The 19,352-nt window shown below is 42.5% G+C and overlaps 1 protein-coding gene across 2 annotated transcripts in view; it reads left to right on the forward strand.

The window, feature by feature from the left end:
- The window catches only part of pik3cb (phosphatidylinositol-4,5-bisphosphate 3-kinase, catalytic subunit beta), a 200,074-nt gene that overhangs the window by 155,779 nt on the left and 24,943 nt on the right, over window positions 1-19,352 (forward strand). For both annotated transcript variants that reach the window (XM_078563678.1, XM_078563679.1), the window contains exons 14-17: window positions 1,006-1,149; window positions 6,776-6,875; window positions 15,566-15,744; window positions 16,340-16,449. In XM_078563678.1, coding sequence (XP_078419804.1) covers window positions 1,006-1,149; window positions 6,776-6,875; window positions 15,566-15,744; window positions 16,340-16,449 — 533 coding nt within the window. The remainder of the gene's footprint in view (window positions 1-1,005; window positions 1,150-6,775; window positions 6,876-15,565; window positions 15,745-16,339; window positions 16,450-19,352) is intronic.

The raw sequence follows: 19,352 nt of genomic DNA on the forward strand, positions 1-19,352 counted from the left end.
TTTTCTCAGTGTCACAAGGGGTAGGCAATAAATGCCAGCCTTGCCAATGGCATATCACAAAAATGAAAAAAAAGCAAGTATTAAACTGTTCATCGGCAGTAATTGGAGGAGAGGTGAGGAAACATTCTTAATGTCATCAGAATAAAGCAGGTTCACTGAAAGAATTGCATTTGCCTTGTTCCTGTACACAGACTGAATGTTTTTCATACATCATATACATGGGGTCACATATTTAGACTATTTTCAATCACACTTGTCTGGGAGGTTAACTGTGGTCTTGCTAGTGTACCAGCCTGAGTACAACATCTGGAAGTGGGAAGTGCATTCAGCAAAATGTGCAGGCTACAGTTTTTATTTTGCCGGCCACGATAGAGCTCTGCGGATTTGTCTTTTCGTGTATGCCCTAAAGCTCTGCTTCCCAAGCAGCTTTTTTCAAATGTTGGGGGAATGCACATGGCTGTGTCCACTCTGTGCCATTTATGAGGCGCACAAGCAATCTGTCAGTCTGTTAGAATAACTTTTATACCCAACTTTGCACAGAGTGCAGCTACATTGTACCAGTGCTAAGTCAAAGAGATGTGAGACACTCTCCAACTGGTGGTTTGGTTTAATGTCCCTGGGGATCAGATCAGATCTCTCTCACTCAAGTTTTTATGTTACTTTCTCATTGATTTTGCGCCCAAAAAGTTTCACAGCAGTGTGAAATAGATGCAACTTGAGTTTAACACCCAGGTAATACAAAACGCAGCTACTTTAATTCGATGGAACTTTGTGCTCATTTTAAATATGTATTTTAAACACTCGGCTTGCATTAAACACACATTATACAATGGGTTTTTGAAGTGGCAATTCACTTTTGAGTCTTATCTAGCTTCAAAAAAAGTCACATTGAGACAACTGTAGTGTTTTAAAGAATTAAAACTAGAAAGCATCTGGACCAAATGAAAAATATGTGCTCTTGAACAAACGTTTTAATTTAAACTGCCAATGTGTTTTCTCTTCCAGTGATGAAGAACTTTCTCAGTATCTCCTACAGCTGGTACAAGTACTGAAATATGAGCCTTACTTTGACTGTGCCCTTTCCAGATTTCTTTTGGAGCGAGCGCAAGCCAACAGAAAGATAGGTCACTTCTTGTTTTGGCATCTCAGGCAAGTTGGATCAAAGGAATTGCATGTATAATTGAAACTTGACAAATGCCAATAGAATAGATGCATTTGCTAGGACTTGGCTTATGATCAGTGCCCTAGTTTTATCTCTATACCATGAACACGGTATGTGATTTGTTGAGACATATGACTCATCACACAGAAACGAGCATTTTCATTGTGCCTCTTTAGCTTTTCAAGTACAGTTGCAGTGCGCAAGCTGCAAATTACACAATGCATGGTAAGTATAGAAATTTGTAGAAAAATGTGTGTACCAGATCATTATCCTAACTGAGTATTTAGGCTTTTTTCCAATGCTGCCGTAATGGCTCCATTGCCTTTTGAGTAGATGGCAATTGTTTGCTGTGCTATATGCCAAAGAGTAGCACTGGGGGGTCATGTGGTAACCTCTGACCCCTGACAATCCAACCCATGTATAGCCCAGGCAACTTGGTCCTATTTGTACTTAGTTCCTATTTGCTAATCTTTCCTGTTTGGATTTTGTGTACCAGGAGATTTATAAAGAGCTGTTAGTAATTTTGTTGCCCTGTTGGTCAAATAAATTATAAATCAAAACGCACAGATCTCTATGTATCAGCAATTTAAGACCTGTGTAAATTAGTGGGAATGTGGCTTCAAGCTTTATATATGGTCCCACAAGGTTCCATGATGTGTACCGAATGCAGTGACATGAAGGCAAAAAGCTTACATACCCCTGCTATATGGAGTATTGTTGGAAACACAAGAAAACACAATTTGTCCTTTTTAACTCCAGCATTATCAGTGCTTTTATTCTAAGTATCTACCCTCTTTATTTTTATTTTAACATGCGAGGAACTCTTTTAATTCTTAATTAACCAAATGTAATATGATCCTATTGTTGAAGTCTATTCTACTCACCCTGACAAAGAACTATAGGAAGAGAGCTGAAAAGGCACCAATTTTCCCAAACCCCATGTAAATTGTTAATTATGAGTCAATTGGGTGTTAGTTGTACTCAGATGGTGGGTATTAGTAGGGGATTCATCTGTGTTCATAAGCTGAAAGAGGGATTTTGTGTGGTTGGAGATGCACAATATGCCATGCGTTTCTCTGTAAATACAAGTTTGTAAGGGGAGGCGTTGGCATAGTGGACGAGTAATCCAAAGACCCAGGGTAATGCTCTGCGGACCCAGGTTCAAATCCCACCGTGGCAGATGGGTGAAATTTGAATTCAATAAAAAATCTGGAATTAAAAGTCTGATGATGGTGATTATCGTAAAAACATCTGGTCCTTACCTGGTCTGGCCTAAATGTGACTCTAGATCCCTTCACTCTTAAATGCCCTCTGAAATGGCCTAACAAGCCACTCAGCTGTGTCAAACTGCTGGAAGGTCTAAAAGGAATGGAACTGGATGACCCACTCAGCATCGACCTATGCACCGGGAATGACTACGGCAAACTCAGCCCTGTTGACCCTGCAAAGCCCTCCTTGCTAACATCTGGGCGCTAGTCAAGCATCAGCCTGACATAGTCATACAAGCGGAATCATATCTTACAGACACCACCATCACTATCCCTGCCCTGTCCCACCGGAAGGACAGACCGAGTACTGTGGTATCGAATTGGGAGGAAGTTGTCCTGGGAGTCCTCAATATCCACTCTGGATCTCATGGCAATAGGTCAAACATAGGCAAGGAAATCTTCTGCTGATTACCCATCAGCCAATGAATCAGTTGAACACCACTCGGAGAAAACACTGAGGGTGGCAAGGGTGTAGAATGTGCTCTGGGTGGAGGACTCCAATGTCCATCGCCAAGAGCGGCTCGGTAGCACAACTACAGATCGAGCTGGCCGAGTCCTAAAGGACATAGCCGCTAGACTGGGTCTGCGGCAGGCGGTGAGGGAACCAACAAGAGGGAAAAACATACTTGACCTCATCTTCACCAACCTGCCTGCCGCAGATGCATCCGTCCATGACAGTATCGGTAGTTTTTCTTTATTCTTTTATGGGGTGTGGGTATCTTTGGCAAGGCCAGCATTTGTTGCTCACCCGTAATTACCTTTGAACTGAACACTTCAGAGGGCAGTTGAGTGAACCACATTACTGTGGGTCTGGAGTCACTTGTAGGCCAGACCAGGTAAGGGTGGCAGGTTTCCTTTCCTATAAGACATTTTTAGATGGGCTTTTACGATAATCGATGATAGTTGTCATGGTTGCCATTACTGATACTATCTTTTAATTTCAGGTTTATTAACTGAATTTAAATCCCATCAGCTACCAAGGTTGTATTTGTACCCATGTACCCAGAGCATTAGCCGAGGCCTCTGGGTGACTAGTATAGCAACATTACCACGATGCCGCTGTCTTCCCTGCACAGTCCTTGTGGAGACAAAATCCCATGCTTATGTTGAGTATACCCTCCATCGTGTTGTGTGGCACTACCACTAAATGGGATAGATTTCAAACAGTTCTAGCAACTCACGACTGGGCAGCCATGAGGCACTGTGGGCCATCAGCAGCAGCAGATTTGTACTCAAACACAATCTGTAACCTCATGGCCTGGCATATCCCCCACTCTACCATTACCACCAAGCCAGGGGTCAACCCTGGTTCAATGAAGAGTGCAGGAGGGCATGCGAGGAGCAGCACCAGGTATACCTAAAAGTGAGGTGCCAACCTGGTGAAGGTATAACACAGAGCTACTTGTGTGCCAAACAGCACAAGCAGCAAGTGATAGACAGAGCTAAGTGATTCCACAACCAACGGATCAGATCCAAGCTCTGCAGTTCTGTCACATCCAGTCGTGAATGGTGGTGGACAATTAAACAACTCACTGGAGGAGGAGGCTCCACACATATCTCCATCCTCAATGATGGAGGAGCCCAGCACATCAGTGCAAAAGATAAGGCTGAAGCATTTGCATCAATCTTCAGCCAGAAGTGCCGAGTGGATGACCCAACTTGGCCTTCTCCGGAGGTCCCCAGCGTCATAGATGCCAGTCTTCAGCCAATTCGATTCATTCCACGTGATATCAAGAAACGGCTGAAGGCACTGGATAGTGCAAAGGCTATCGGCCGACAAAATTCCTCAATAGTACTGAAAACTTGTGCCCCTAGCCAAGCTGTTCCAGTACAACTACAATACTGGCACCTACCCAGCAATTTGGAAAATTGCCCAGTTAAGCCCTGTATACAAAAAGCGGGACAAATCCAACCTGGCCAATTACCGTCCCATCAGTCTACTCTCAATCATCAGTAAAGTGTTGGAAGGGGTCATCAACAGTGCTATCAAGCGACACTTGCTTAGCAATAATCTGCTCGCAGATGCTCAGTTTGGGTTCTGCCAGGGCCACTCAGCTCCTGACCTCAATACAGCCTTGGTTCAAACATGGACAAAAGAGCTGAACTCCCGAGGTGAGGTGAGAGTAACTGCCCTTGATATCAAGGCATGATTTGACCGAGTCTCGCATCAAGGAGTCCTAGCAAAACTGGAGTCAATGCGGTTCAAAGAAAAATCTTTCTGCTGTTTGGTGTAACACCTAGCACAAAGGAGTATGGTTGTGGTTGTTAGAGATCAACCGTCTCAGTTCCAGGACATCACTGCAGGAGTTCCTCAGGTTCCTAGGCCCAACCATCTTGAGCTGATTAATCAAAGACTTTCCTTCCATCATAAAGTCAGAAGTGGGGATGTTTGCTGATGATTGCACAATGTTCAGCACTATTTGTGACTCCTCAGAATACTGAAGCAGTCCATGTCCAAATGCAGCAAGACCTGGACAATATCCAGGCTTGGGCTGACAAGTGGCAAATAACATTCGCACCACACAAGTGCCAGGTAATGACCATCTCCAACAGGAAAGAATCTAACCATCACCCCTTAACATTCAGTTGCATTACCATTGCTGCTGTATCCCCTACTATCAACATCCTGGGGGTTAACATTGACCAGAAACTGAACTGGACTAGCCATATAAATACTATGGCTACAAGAGCAGGTCAGAGGCTAGGAATCGTGCGACAAGTTACTCATCTCCTGACTCCCCAAAGCCTGTCCATTACCTACAAGGCACAAGTCAGGAGTGTGATGGAATACTCCCCACTTGCCTGGATGAGTGCAGCTCCCACAACACTCAAGAAGCTTGACACCATTCAGGACAACTCAGCGCGCTTGATTGGCACCCCATCCACAAATATTCACTCTCTCCACCACATGCAGAGTGGCAGCAGTGTGTACCATCTACAAGATGCACTGCAGGAATTCACCAAGGCTCCTTAGACAGCACCTACCAAACCCATGACCACTACCATCTAGAAGGACAAGAGCAGCAGACAGGTGGGAACACCACCACCTGAAAGTTCCCCTCCAAGCCACACACCATCCTGATTTGGAATTACATCGGCGTTCCTTAACTGTCACTGGGTCAAAATCCTGGAACTCCCTCCCTAACAGCACTGAGGATGAACCTACACCACATGGACTGCAGCAGTTCAAGAAGGCAGCGCACCACCACCTTCTCAAGGGCAATCAGGGATGGTCAATAAATGCTGGCCCAGCCAGTGATGCCCACATCCTATGATCGAATAAATTAAAAAGTGAATAAAGACTGGACTCCAGTATTCTATCCTTCATCACCTGGCTATCTGAATTTTGACCTAGATGCTGCTTCTGAATTATTAATTATTACATTGTGTGGTTGAAGCCAATTTTACTCCATATGGTAAAAGCAAAATACTGCAAATGCTGGAAATCTGAAGAAGAGTCATACAGACTCGAAACGTTAACTCTGTCTTTCTCTCCACAGATGCTGTCAGACCTGCTGAGTTTTTCCAGCATTTTTTGTTTTTGTCACTGCATATGGTGTTTAGTGTGGAAACATTTTGTGAGATATTGTGGTGTAAAAGTATCAAACTTGTGCCCAGGGCTGATGGAAAGAATTGAGGATAAAGGGCAGAGGAAGTGAAAGGAAAGGGATGATACTTAGTCAAAAATAGAACAATTCATAAAATACTAATTAATAATTAGTAATAACCACATGGGTAATGAGAACATTGTAGGTTCATGTTCAGAGCTTCCAAATCTGTCCTTGTTTATTGTATTGTAGCATTTCCCCAGACTGTTTCTAATGTGCGCACATGCCATATTGACCGACAAAAGCATTTCATGAAATGAAACTCCGATAGAGGAAGATTTTCTCTGGGCCCAAGTGTAGCAAAATTGTGAACTTTTTCTTTCCGAATAGGTTTCAAACGTTACCATGTGGTTAGTGCATTGTGGAAATCTCCCTCTTCCTGACTTGTAGAAGAGGTGTAAGCTCATTGTAGTTTAAAGCGGCAACAGGAAACTACACTTTATTGCTTGTAATGGGTTGTGAGGGGCCGGTTAGCTCAGTTGGCTAGAGAGTGGTGCTTAATAATGCTGACGGCGTGTATTGGCTGTCCCTGTACTGGCTAAGGTACTTCTTGGGACTTGCCTCTTCTCCTTGTCCCATTGTAAAATTATGGTGTAGAAATATGTGGAGAACCATTACTGGTAACCGCCAGACACTGAGAACGCCATATGAAGAGAGAGGGTGGGATGTGGCCTAAACACGCGTGACCCTAAAGTGTACACTGATGTTTGTAATGTGCATCTTCCTATTGCTTCCAGGTCTGAAATGCACCTACCTGCTACTTCACTGCAATTTGGATTGATTCTGGAGTCATACTGTCGAGGAAGTATCACCCATATTAAAGAGCTTTCCAAGCAGGTAATTACTAGTTTAGTTTTCAAATTCATCTAGTCAGAAATATTCATTCAGTAAACGATTGGACATCAGGTTCAGAAGTTTTGACTATGAAAAATCATGTCAGGAATCAAGGATTGTAAATGTTGGTGCACCGGAGAGAGAACAATTCACTAAAGAGGATAAAACTAAAGGGCTGAGTGAGTCATGTTGACAGGAAAGGGAGAGGGGTTGGATGGATATGTGTTCCCTCAGTCTGCCCCTTTACCCCATCAAAGCCTTTCTTCCATTATTAATGTGTACCTCCCACAAAAAAGATGAATGGAATTACATTTACTCAAGGTTCACAAACCACAAAAAAAAACAGCTACAATATCCTGAAGTTGCCACTATTATTCTTCACAATCTACAACTTTTTTTGATGTGCTAGTGCTCTGTTGCCCATATCCTATTCCGCTCACCCAGCTCCCATGTTGTCAATCGCCTACATTGGTTTCAATTTCCCTAAAGCCTTCCATTTAAAATTCCCTTCCTCATATTTAATTCTCTTCATGGCCTTGCTCCCCCCCCCATACGCTGTAGTCTCTTGCAGGTGTACGATTCTACCCTGCACTCTTCATCCCTCTGACTTTGGCCTCTTGTACATCTACCCCCTTGTCCTTTGCCTTGTCTTTGGAGGCCCTGACTTCAGTTGTCAGGTGTTGGGGCCTGGAATTCTCTCCCTAAAACTTTTTTTCCTTTTCCATTTCCTTCTTCAAAAGCCTCTTTAAAACCCATCTCTGACCAAGCTCTTGATTAATACTCCTGATGGCTCATTCTATCTTTTGCCATCCATTTATTTTTTCTGATTCCACCCCTATTAAGCAATTTGAGACCATTTTCCACTTAAAAGGCGCTATATAAATGCAAGTTATTTGTTATTGTTGCATTGCTTCTGTACAGTCAGCAGTTCCACAGATGTGAAAAAACTTACCTCATCCAAGTAGTAAATACATCGAAACAAGACTCAGCCCCTCCTGCCGCTTTCAAGTTAAAATTCTGCCCATTGATTCAGAATTATGGCAAGAGCAGAATTGATTTCAGATTGAATTCTCCAATGTGTTAATGGAATCTGGAAAGATATTGATATTCGATAACTGATACGCATTAGTCACAAAGCTCCAGTTGATCATCCAATTTTATTTTTCTTCTTTGCAAATTATTCCTCCAAATTTGACTAACTTAGATATACTTTCTCCTGAGTAGGCAATTGATAGGTTTGCTATCTGAGTCAGCTCTTCATATCCTTTTGCAGTTTGTCGCCAGGAGGCACTAGGAACTGCCATACACAACCTTCTCCTCTGATATTCCAACTCTACTGTAGAGAGATACAGCAGTGTGCACTTGGTATCTACACATTAGGCATGGCTCAGATTGAGAACTGAGCCAAGCAAGTATTGATCTTTTGCTTTTCTCACACTCCATGGTGGTAGGGATGAAACGATTCAAGACCCAATGCAACCCGGAAGGCTTTACATGGGGTGGGCAGTTCATTAGAAAATTGCAGGTGCACTGTCTGTAATTTTCTAACCATTAGCGTCAATGGGTTTCACAATAAGCACCTACAGCAGGACTTTGGGAGTATTGCATCCTTATTTGGGCAGTGAGGAGGAAGGTTGATTTATATTTTTCCCAATTAAAGTAAACGTGATGGGATGACACCACAGTGTCACCAGAGGTTATATTTCAGATAGTTTTGAGAAATCCGTAAAAACCTCATTATACCCCTGAGACCCTCAACAGTTGAAGTCCATATTCCAGTGTTTAAAGAATAGATTTAAAAAAGTATATAAAAGCTCTTTTTGTTAATGTTTTACATAATATCTTTAAAAAATGGTAAAGTGCAAAGGGAGCCCAATTTTTAAATGATTACATGTGTCTGCTTAACTCAAAGCTGTACAATTATCCATTATTACTTACCTGGTTACGTATCCTGGAAATATGGAAACGAGGAACATGTGGAAGATACTCCACACCTTAAGGCTTTTGAAGGATCTATTTTTCACCATTAAGATTGAGTCAATGGAAGTTATATTTTTGAAAAAGGCGCAGGGAACTCTGCTGTCAACAGAGTTGAAGAATGCCCAACTGTGCAAACACGGAAGAAATTCAAAGCACAAATACTTCAAAAAGTTCCTGTTTGTGCAGTACAGATTCCATTTTCTCCTTATCGGATGTGTTTCTCCAACTCAAGGGCTGGTGGAAATGTGGAACAGTGTTGGTTTTAACAGATGGTTGACCTGGTAGATTCCTACTGTCAACATTCCAGAACCAAACATACAGTTTCCACAATATCCTGTCTGCTATAGCTGTAAATATCTGAAGGAATTTATCCAAGAGGATTTTTTTCCCCTCAAACCACCGTTCTGTTTCCAAGAACAGAGACCTTTTTACAAAAAAACTATTCTCAAATTTTATGATAAACTGGCACTTCCTTTATGCTAATCTCTCATATTTTTGATATTGAAATTTCAATCGGTGCAGTAACATCCTCATATTCAATGAGGAAAATATACTCCTATTGATCAAATGTGGGAGCTAATCAAAAGCTGAATACAATCATATAGATGTTGTAAATTGACCCAATTTCATATGAGGAGTAATTGTCTTAACATCTTGGTATTGGATAACTATATTTCATGGAATAAACCTTGTCAGTTATAACTCTGCCTGGGGCTGGTGGCACAGAAATTGCAGCTGATTTAGTTATAATTCCTCTACATTGCTACTTTTACCAATGCCCTTGTCCCATTCTCTCCCCATGCCCTCCCCACACTCACCTCGTTAATAAAATCCACTTGATGGCAGAGCTCAGCATGTGAGTGCAAGAAGCAAACCTAAGGGGTTTGCAACCACCTTCAGCCCAGAGGGGCTGAGTGGGTGATCCATTGTGGCTTCCTTTTGAGGTCCCCAGCATCACAGATGCCAATCTTCAGCCAATTTGGTTCACTCCACATGATATGAAAAACATCTGAGTGCGGTGGATATGGCAAAGACAATGGGCTCTGACAACAGTCTGGCTGTTCTGCCGTTTAGTTATGGATGGACCTACATAGAATTAAAACTCTCAACTGGAAGGTTTTCCTGTCACTCAATGAATTCTTGTTCCTTTCTCACACTGTCTGTTCACATGGTTAACTTTGAAACGTGACTGACAATTAAAGTTGACTTTTTTTTAATGGAAAACTGTAGTTTTAACACCAATATATAGAATCTCTAGGCGAATCTTGTTGAGGCATCGAGGATCTTGCCTGCCAGCCGGAGAGCCGGCGAGAGACGAGCGCTGCCTCTTTTTGGGAAGGCCTACTGAGCCCCACACCAATCAGGCAGTGGTGAGGCCAGCAGCAGGCCTTCCCCTGGAATCAAGGCCCCAGAGCGGAAGTTTCACCGAGCAAAGGTTGGCAGCTCTTGTGCTCAGCAGCGTCACTGGGCAGGCCATGGCTGCTGCCGGAAGGAGAGGCACCAGTGACCCAGGTCGCAGCTAAGTAATGTGGGGAGTGTTTTCAGGGGACTAAGCAGCAAGAGCAGCTGGGTGGCTCTTAGTGCCTCCCTCCCAATGTCCCTCGAGGATATCCCCCTTCCCCGTTCCCCCTTCCCCGTTCCCCCTTCTCCGTTACCCCTTCCCCCCTTCCCTGTTCCCCTTTACCCCTTTCCCCCCTTCCCTGTTCCCCTTTACCCCCTGTTCCCCCCTCCACCCCCTCCTCGGAGGTGGCAAACTGGCCGCACAGTTTTACCTGTCGTGCACACCTGTCGGGCCTACCTGCAGCTGGGTTAACACCAACGGCAGCGGGGTGAAGTCCTTAAGTGGTCATTAATTTGCAACTTAAGGACCTCAATTGGCGGTAGGGCGGGAAGGTTGACCATGGGCCTTCCTGCCCAGAACTTAACCCTGGTGGGGACAGGAATGCGGCAGGGTGCTGGTACGCCATCATAAGTCTAAGTAAATGTCCTTCCTGCTTCCAGGATCGCCACCAGAGAGAGCACAAGATTCCAGCCTCTGTGTATTGATCCACCCCTGTAGACACAGGCAATCTGGCAACACACCTTCAGGTTTTGGGATCAGGAAGAGGGAAGATGAGTGAAGGAGCCTTCACTGTGCTATTCTTCCAGTGATACTATGGGAACAACCCTATGCCATCCTGTTTAGCCCAGGAGTTGCATGGCCCAGAAAGAACATGTAAGGGAGAAAACTTAGGAGTAGAGGGGTGCAAAAAAATTCTTGTTTGAATTAAATCTGTTGAAGTTAAAAAAAAGTATGAAACTGTAAATTTTAGCAAAAAGGTCAGTATAAGTTTTTTAAAAAAGGGATTTCACTCTTGGATAATTTTTGAAAGGTAGTTTGTGCATGGAGACAATCTCATTAACTTCTTTGATATCTGAAAGAAAACAGTCTTGAAATGGAGGTGATGTACTTGATGATATCACTAAGCCTTATTTTGTGTAAAATCACCGTCATTGAAATGAGCCTATTGTAGATGTTTGCCAAGTCCTTGCATTTGAGGATAGCAGCTTTCTAACAGCTCATTTAGCTCCAGATTGACCATTCTTTAAGTGAAAGCCTAGGCAGGAAGTCTCAGCACATTAGTGAACTATGCAGAACTGCTGAACTCAATGCAATCCCCAGGAAGGATCGCTTGATGATAATTAGTTTCAACCAGTCCGTTGTTTATTCATGATGGTACTGAAGCCAATTGTAGCACTTCAGTTGCTGCCTAACTGACATTAGGTTGCTGAGCATGTACTGGGATTTGAACCTGGAATCATCATTGCATTGGGCGGTGCTTTCACCCACTTAGGCCATCATTAGAGGTCCTACACAACATTTTAAATGTTTGCATATTAATCTGTTTGAGGCTTGCCAAACCACAGGTATTCCTGTAATGTACTTTCTCCAATGAGAACATATGCAGACATGTTGTGATGGGCAATGCTATAGATATCAACTGTTGATAAAACTAAGTGTTGATGTGTTTTTTAAGTGGCAATGAAGTGAAGAGGATTACATTGCAGATAAAATGGTTACTTACAATTTGAGTTCTTGGGAGAGGGGGGAGTGGTAAAATAAGTGTTTAAACTTTTGCATTTTGCTTGGAAGTTTAGAGTGAAGTGTGTGGCACCTCATACTTGTACTCTTTACCCTCTTTTGTGACTCATCGCTCTCTACACTGTTTACCAGTTGAGAAGATTGGTACGTGTTCAGTCCCAATTCAGGACTGCTCTTTGTCTTGCATAAATAGCCCTCACTATGTTTCTGGAATGACCTCTTGCTCTATACAAAGTAACTGGTCTCTTCTGAATCTCCTCATTAAGGCCAGGGGTGGGTGTGAAGCCATGCCAGACCACGCTTTAATGTAGCCTGCATCGTACTTTTTAGGCAGAAAGTTAAGCTTGTGAACGTGAATATTTTTATACCGGTCTCCCAAGTTACGCAGTTCTATTCACAGAATCATAGAATGGTTACAGCACAGAAAGAAGCCATTCAGCCCATCGTGTCTGTGCCAGCTCTCTGCAAGAGGCATTTACCCAGTGCCACTCCTTCCCCTTTTCCCTGTAGCCCAGCAATTTTTACCTCTTCAGATAATGATCCAATTCTCTTTTGAAAGTTACGATTGAATCTGCCTCCACCACAATCTCAGGTAGTACATTCCAGATCCTAATCACGTGCTGTGTTACAATGTTCTTCCTCATGTCACCATTGGCTCTTTTGGCAATTATCTTAATCTTACTCATTTTCACCTTGCCTTGTTTTCTCTCTATATAAGACATGTTGGAAGGTATTCTGGCTGCTTATGATGAATTAGGCTCTGAAGGGGAAATTTAACCCCAAAAACTGGTTGGCGTTAGATTAAAAATGTTAAAAATCTAAAATCCGCTTCCAGCCTACCTGCTTCCAGTTTTATCAGAGTGGGATTGGGGAGGGAGTGGTGCAATCAGCCCGCTTGCAGGGGGTAAGTTAGTCATTTAAATATTATAACAAATATGTGTGCCTCAAAATTAACAATATTTTAAGTTTAACCCTATCTGAACCTACCTGTAATATTTGTTAGATCAGTCTCACTGAACTATTATCTCACCTTATTCTTCAATCACTTTCTCCAGACAACTAATTATCTTTTATACACATTGTTTAACATCCTTCCTTTATTCCACTATACTACTACTTATTAGATTAAAGTTCCACCTGATTTAGCCCTTCTGCCTCCTAATTCCTGGTTGTTCCCACTATGTGCTAGATTTTGCCTTCATTCTGGGAGCCATGTAAGGTAATGTGCTCGCTGTGAAGCTGTCGTCGACAGAACAATCCAGAAGTTATTTCTGAGTGGTCTCCTATTGGGATGAATATATGCGCTCTTGCTGCCTGTGATGCAAGGTCAACACAACTGAGAATTTTATATTGTGCTGAAAAATGCTTTGGAATTAGTATGCTATCTTTGTCAGTACAGCACTCAGTTGAGAAGCATTTGGGTTCAGGGATCGGGCAGCTTTACGAAGCTCCCCACTGAGTCTAGGCTCCGCCAAACATTTTCACGCAGGTTAGAAATGAAAATAAGAAAAGTCACTTTTTTCTTTGTTAAGCAAACACAGTGAATTGTGTACTGTTTCCCTTTGGCAACTGTCCATTATTTGAGTGATAGTCAATGGGGTTCTTTACAAAAGTGTCATTGTGGGGCACAGTTTTTAATTGAGACCAACTGTAAATCGATTGAGCATGCAGGGAAAAAAAATTCTCTGCTTCAGATTTCTCTCCTTACCCTGTCTTTTCTAAAACCATGATTTGAGGCTGCCCTTGGTACCTTATAGAAATGATCATTCTCATTGTGCGAGTATTAATGGGTGAGCACTTTCAGCCAGGATCATTGGAACAGGAGTAAGAACCCAGGCAGCTCCTGTCCAGGCCCCATCACTTCCCCATGGAGTTCAGTAGGAGGCTAATCCACCTCCAAACCCAGTGGTTTTAAAATCATAGATTGGCAGGGACAGGGTGGGAAATGGAGTCACTTCATTTTAACTGCTTCCCCACTCCTTTCCAGCTGATTGAGGAGAGTTAAGATACCTACAGATGTCATTTTCAGTCTGTGTTTTGTCATAGTTCCACAGGGGCTGATTTGCTTCATCTAAGAAGGATCAGTATGGCAACATATTATGAATAGGATAACATTTGTCATGTAATAGTCTAATCCAAAGTCATGGTGCACAATTCAATGCCTGGTATATTCAAGACTTCAATTGGGATTTTACAATTGACTTCAGTAGCATTAAACACAGTGAGATTTCCATTCTTGGTCACTTCTCCGGTCTAGGGACATCAAGTGAGATCTGAATTCAGCTGTGATATTTCCAAAGGTAAATTTCCTGCTTTTACACGCTGCCTAGACTCTCAATGCAGCCCAACACAAGCACTGCCTTCACAAGGGGGTGGGTTTGGGGGTCAGTGAGCAGAGAAGGAGAGAATTGGCACACCCCAAATATTGGCATTCATAATATTTCTATGCAAAGCCAGATTAGTGGAGCTCTCCATTTTAAGTTAACTGTTGAATTAATTTTATATTGAAACTGTTGATGCCTGTGGGAAGGGAACTGATGAAAATCAATGTTCGTCTGTTACAAGATTTAAAGAGTGAAGTTATTTCTGTTTGTATTACATTAGGATAGTCATGGGGCATCTCATAACAATTATGGGCTCGAGGGGGCATTTTTCATGTCCATACTTGGCTACTAAAATATCTTCCTCCATATTTTAGTTGCGCGTTGTCAAGACGTATGCTTCCAGATATACTTGTGGTCAAATGCACTGTATTGTACCATCTGGATCAATGAAGTAGGAAGAGAATATTTGTAAAGGATGCCAGGACATGTGGATTGGATTGTGGTAACTTTTGGAACCTGCCATTAATGCAGACAAGTAACTTTTGAGTGGGGAGGGATGGAGGGGTGGGGGTAGAGGAGAGGAGAGTCACAGCATGATAATCAACACGAGCTGAACTGTACTCTTGAGCTAATTATAGTTTAATGAGCTTCAGCAGTCAGGTTAGTCTGTCATTGCTCTTGTCTTGCCCTTCCTCCCACCAGCTGTTGATGTGGCCTCATCCTCTCCAAAACAAATTGACTCAATTAATTTTGAGACCTCCGCATTAGAAGAGAGTTAGAAATTGGTCTAGTGGAAAAGTTGAATCTGTGATACAGTATACTGACAACTTTGCCATCTAAGTTTTTATTCTTATGAATGTTTTTTGAAAAATGTGTTGGAGTTTTTTTTTTAAAAAGTTAAGTATTTTGAAAGCTGTTAAGACTGACGAGAGGAATGGGTGCTCGGAATACATAGCTTAGTCTGGAGCAAGCAGGTTAAGACCATCAATTGTGCCCTTAGACATAGATACACTCAATATGTGCTTTTATTTTAGCATTTAACACCCAGAATCTATATGGTTATAGCCAGAGTGAAGTTATACTCTGTGCCATCAGTAATAATAGCGTTAAGAATACATGGTAAGGAATTATTTAAACAAAGATTTGGAATAAACAAGTTAATGCTACTGTTAAAACAGTAGACAAATGAATTTCAGATGAATATATTATCAACATATTTGTTGCTAATATCACACTAGACAGACTTTTTGGTTGTTTTTAATGAATTTTGTACGGTGAGGAACAGAACATTGTTTTTCTGATTACAGATGGAAGCCCTGAGTAAAATGAAAGCTATCAACAATCTAGTGAAACTTAGCTCCCTGAAGGTTGCAAAGAATAAAATGAAGGATGTGATTCATGCCTGCTTAAAACAGCCTGTTTACAAGGAAGCACTCTCTAACATCGAGTCACCACTGAATCCCAGTGTTATCCTTTCAGAACTGAAGTAAGTCTGCTCATTTTCTACTTTAGAAAAAAAATCTGCTATCTGAAATTGTTCCAAATGCACATTGACCTAACTAGAATGTCATGAGCTTGTAAACTTGTTGCAGACTGAAGGAGGTCTATTAACTCCCACAGATAAACTGGTCATGAATGCAAAATGTACGTTCACTTGTGCAGTCGATTATCCGTTTTCGGCAACATGTATGGGATATTACTGATTGAGCTCTGCAATGACTTACTGTGTAAGGCATTACCTGTTGTGGGGCTGAACCATACAGACCAAAAGGCTGCAAGTCCCTAAACTGTTTTGAATCATCTGACCACAGTCCGGGCAACAATTGAGGACTTGCATCTTCACCAGCATCACACTGGAGTTACTGAAATTTACTGCAATAAGGGTGGGTTTGAAGAACTTTGTTGGGATAGAGTAGAGGTCACTTTCATCACCACCAGATATTTACTGGTAAAACATATCTCTTCTCATTAAATTCTTCTAAGATTTTCTTCCTTTAACTTAACTTTTTGATGGCATTAGGTGATTTGACATTTTTGCAGTGTACCTTTGGCACTGATTTGTTCTTCCTTGATTGTCATAGCGTAGACAAATGCCGGTATATGGACTCCAAAATGAAGCCTCTTTGGATACTGTACAACAACAAAATGTCAGGAGGAGAGCCAGTGGGACTTATCTTTAAAAATGGTGACGGTAAGTTTTCCCAATTTCAAACTTAGTGTAATTCTGAAAAGTTCCAACAAGAATATGATGGTGGGTGCATATGTTGTCCTTTTGTATGTGTATATGTAATTATAAGCAGTGTAATTTTAGTAAGTTCTTCGTCATATTGTCCTTTCACCCAGAGAATGGTTTCTTATAACGCATTGTGGAGAATTTTGTGAGAAGCGATAGAATAACATTGCTGTCACCTGAAGCCACCATCCCATCATTTTCAGGTTCAGGCTTAATCTGGAAAATTTGCATAAACTGCCAAATATTCAACAAGTGCTATATAGGCAGCTCACCACACTGGGGTGAGGGGGGTGGGAGGAGGAAGCCCTGAAGGTCTATGGGTGGGTAGAGCTGGAAGTGAATAGTAGCCAGGAAGGAGGAGTGGTATTTGGGGAGGGGTCTACCCAATAGCCAGCTGCAGGCTGCAGTATTTTTCTGGGGTCAAGAAGGGCATTCCTGCTTTCCCTTGCCAGACAAAAATCCCTCCAAATTCTTTCAGGGCCATTTTTTTTGGCTTTCAGGACTCCCTTTAAAGATCACTGGCTCACAGTTCTGATTTTCCATTGCCAGGTCCCCATTTTTCAGACAGGAAATGGGCAGGCTGCAGTAGCAAATCATCTCCATGATGATTTTGTATTTCTCACAGCTAAAGCAGACTTCCTACAAAAAAAAAATACATTTTGAGTAAAGTCTGCTTGAACTGTGGATGGGGGTGGGGGAAAGAGCCCATAAATCCAGTTATAAATTGAATCCTTCCAAAAATTGGGTTTTATCCTAAGCATTTTGAGAGTTTTTACACTAGAATGCTGTTGGTATAGGACTGACACTGCTTGAGGCCATGACTCGAGGATCATACAATTGAGTTGTATTGGTATAAGTGTGATTTACACCTGTGTGTGGGTGTTTTTGAGCTTCTTTCACATTTTTCATTCTGTGTTCATTGGTGATATATTCACAAAATAATTCACCGTAACTGTATCCTGTCAGTTTGTTTGCTTACGTTCAAATGATCTTAGACTCCTAAGTCCATGAATATCAGGATATATTTCCTTGGCTAAGGTGTAAATTGTGTCCTCTGTGCACAACCTGTTGCTTCATATCATCTCAAGCATCGATGACAGTTTGTCACCATACTTCTGTAAAAAGTTAACAGCTTTATGGCCTCTGTTACACGGTTAATTGTTTACATTGTTGGATTGGAATGGAAAGAGGCACACTTGAGCAATACAGCTGGATGTAATAGAGGCCATTTGGCTTTGTTTTAAAATTGAAAAATTAACATTTCTTCAAAAGCAGACGTTCAGATAAAGGGAAGCAAAATGCTGTTGGATCTGTTGTTAATGAAATGCAGCAGTGACCTCTCCTGGCCAAAAAATGAAATCTTATTATTCTTGTGTAACACTTATTCCAATGTGAAGAATGAGTTGCCTATTCAATTTGAAAAAGGTTCTTTTTTTTATCCATGCACTAGGAGGATGATAGCAAAATGTAGAAAGGATTATTGCGAAGTAGTCGAGAAACGTAGCAACTTTTGCTACATATGACAAACATATTTTTTGACCTCCCCAAAGTAGTATCATAGAACAGTACAGCATAGAAGGCGATTCAACCCATTGAGTTAGTGCTGGCTCTTTCATGTGTGTCCCCTGTCCCTCACTCTTTCTCCATAATCCTGCATTTTCCTCCTTCAAGTATTTATCATAATATTGGCAAGTATTGAATCTGTATCCACCAGTAAATCGAACAGTGCATTCCAAATCCTAACCACACATTGGGCAGAGTTTTCTGCCTGTCGGGCGGGCGGGCTCAACCTAATCTCCGGCGGGCGGGGAGCCGATGCCCGCCGGAGAAGTGGGCCCCGCCGCCATTTTATGTGGGTGGGCCAATTAAGGCCCGCCCAGCGTGATACCCGGTGGGAAGCGCTTTGCGCTTCCTGTACGGGCGGGGGGAGTCCCCAAATGCGAGAGTGTGCTCTTTCGCACATGCGCACAAAATAGCACACATCTCCCTGAGGATAATGCGCGATCACATCGGGCGAGCATCCCGACGTCATCACGCACTCGCATGATGTTTCGGCCGGCGGGCGCGCGTGAGAGTCGGCAGCATGCCTATCGACAATTAAGAGGCCTATTAAGGCCTTTAAAGTATTAATTAACTGCTATTCTTTGTTCCCCGTCCAACCCTATAGTTGGTGGGTGGTTGAATCAGCCAGGCGGCCTTTGCATTTTTGAGGAAACCTCATCCATGGGCAGGATGAAGTTTCCGACATAAATTTAAAAAAAGACGTTTGACATAATTTTTATTATGTTTCTATTTATGTGATTGAGTCCTATGTGGGTCATTTGTTCCCGATTTTCAAAATCTTTATTTTTGATTTTAAAATTCATCAGCTCCCTGCCTTTTTTAAAATTCATTCATGAGACCTGGGTATTGCTGGCTAGGCCAGTGTTCATTGCCCGCCCCTAATTGCCCTTGTTCAGAGGGCATTTAAGAGTCAACCACATTGCTGTGGGTCTGGAGTCACATGTAGGCCAGACGAGGTAAGGACAACAGATTTCCTTCCCTAAAGGACATGAGTGAACCAGATGGGTTTTTATAACAATTGGCAATGGTTTCATGGTCGTCATAAGACTTTGAATTCCAGATTTTTTTTATTGAATTCGAATTTCACCATCTGCCTTGGAGGGATTCGAACTCGGGTCCGCAGAGCATTACCCTGGACCTCTGAAATACTAGTCAATGACAATACCACTATGCCACCACCTCCTCCTCAGGGGGCGTTTAGTGCACGCTCCCCCATGCACGCGCAGACTTTTGTGCTCCCCCTCCTCCTGCCCCCGCCCTGGCGGCGTTGAGCTTCTCAGCGCGCATTTCACGTTGGC

Source organism: Cetorhinus maximus, chromosome 19, assembly GCF_964194155.1.
Source record: "Cetorhinus maximus chromosome 19, sCetMax3.hap1.1, whole genome shotgun sequence".
Taxonomy (NCBI): Eukaryota; Metazoa; Chordata; class Chondrichthyes; order Lamniformes; family Cetorhinidae; genus Cetorhinus; species Cetorhinus maximus.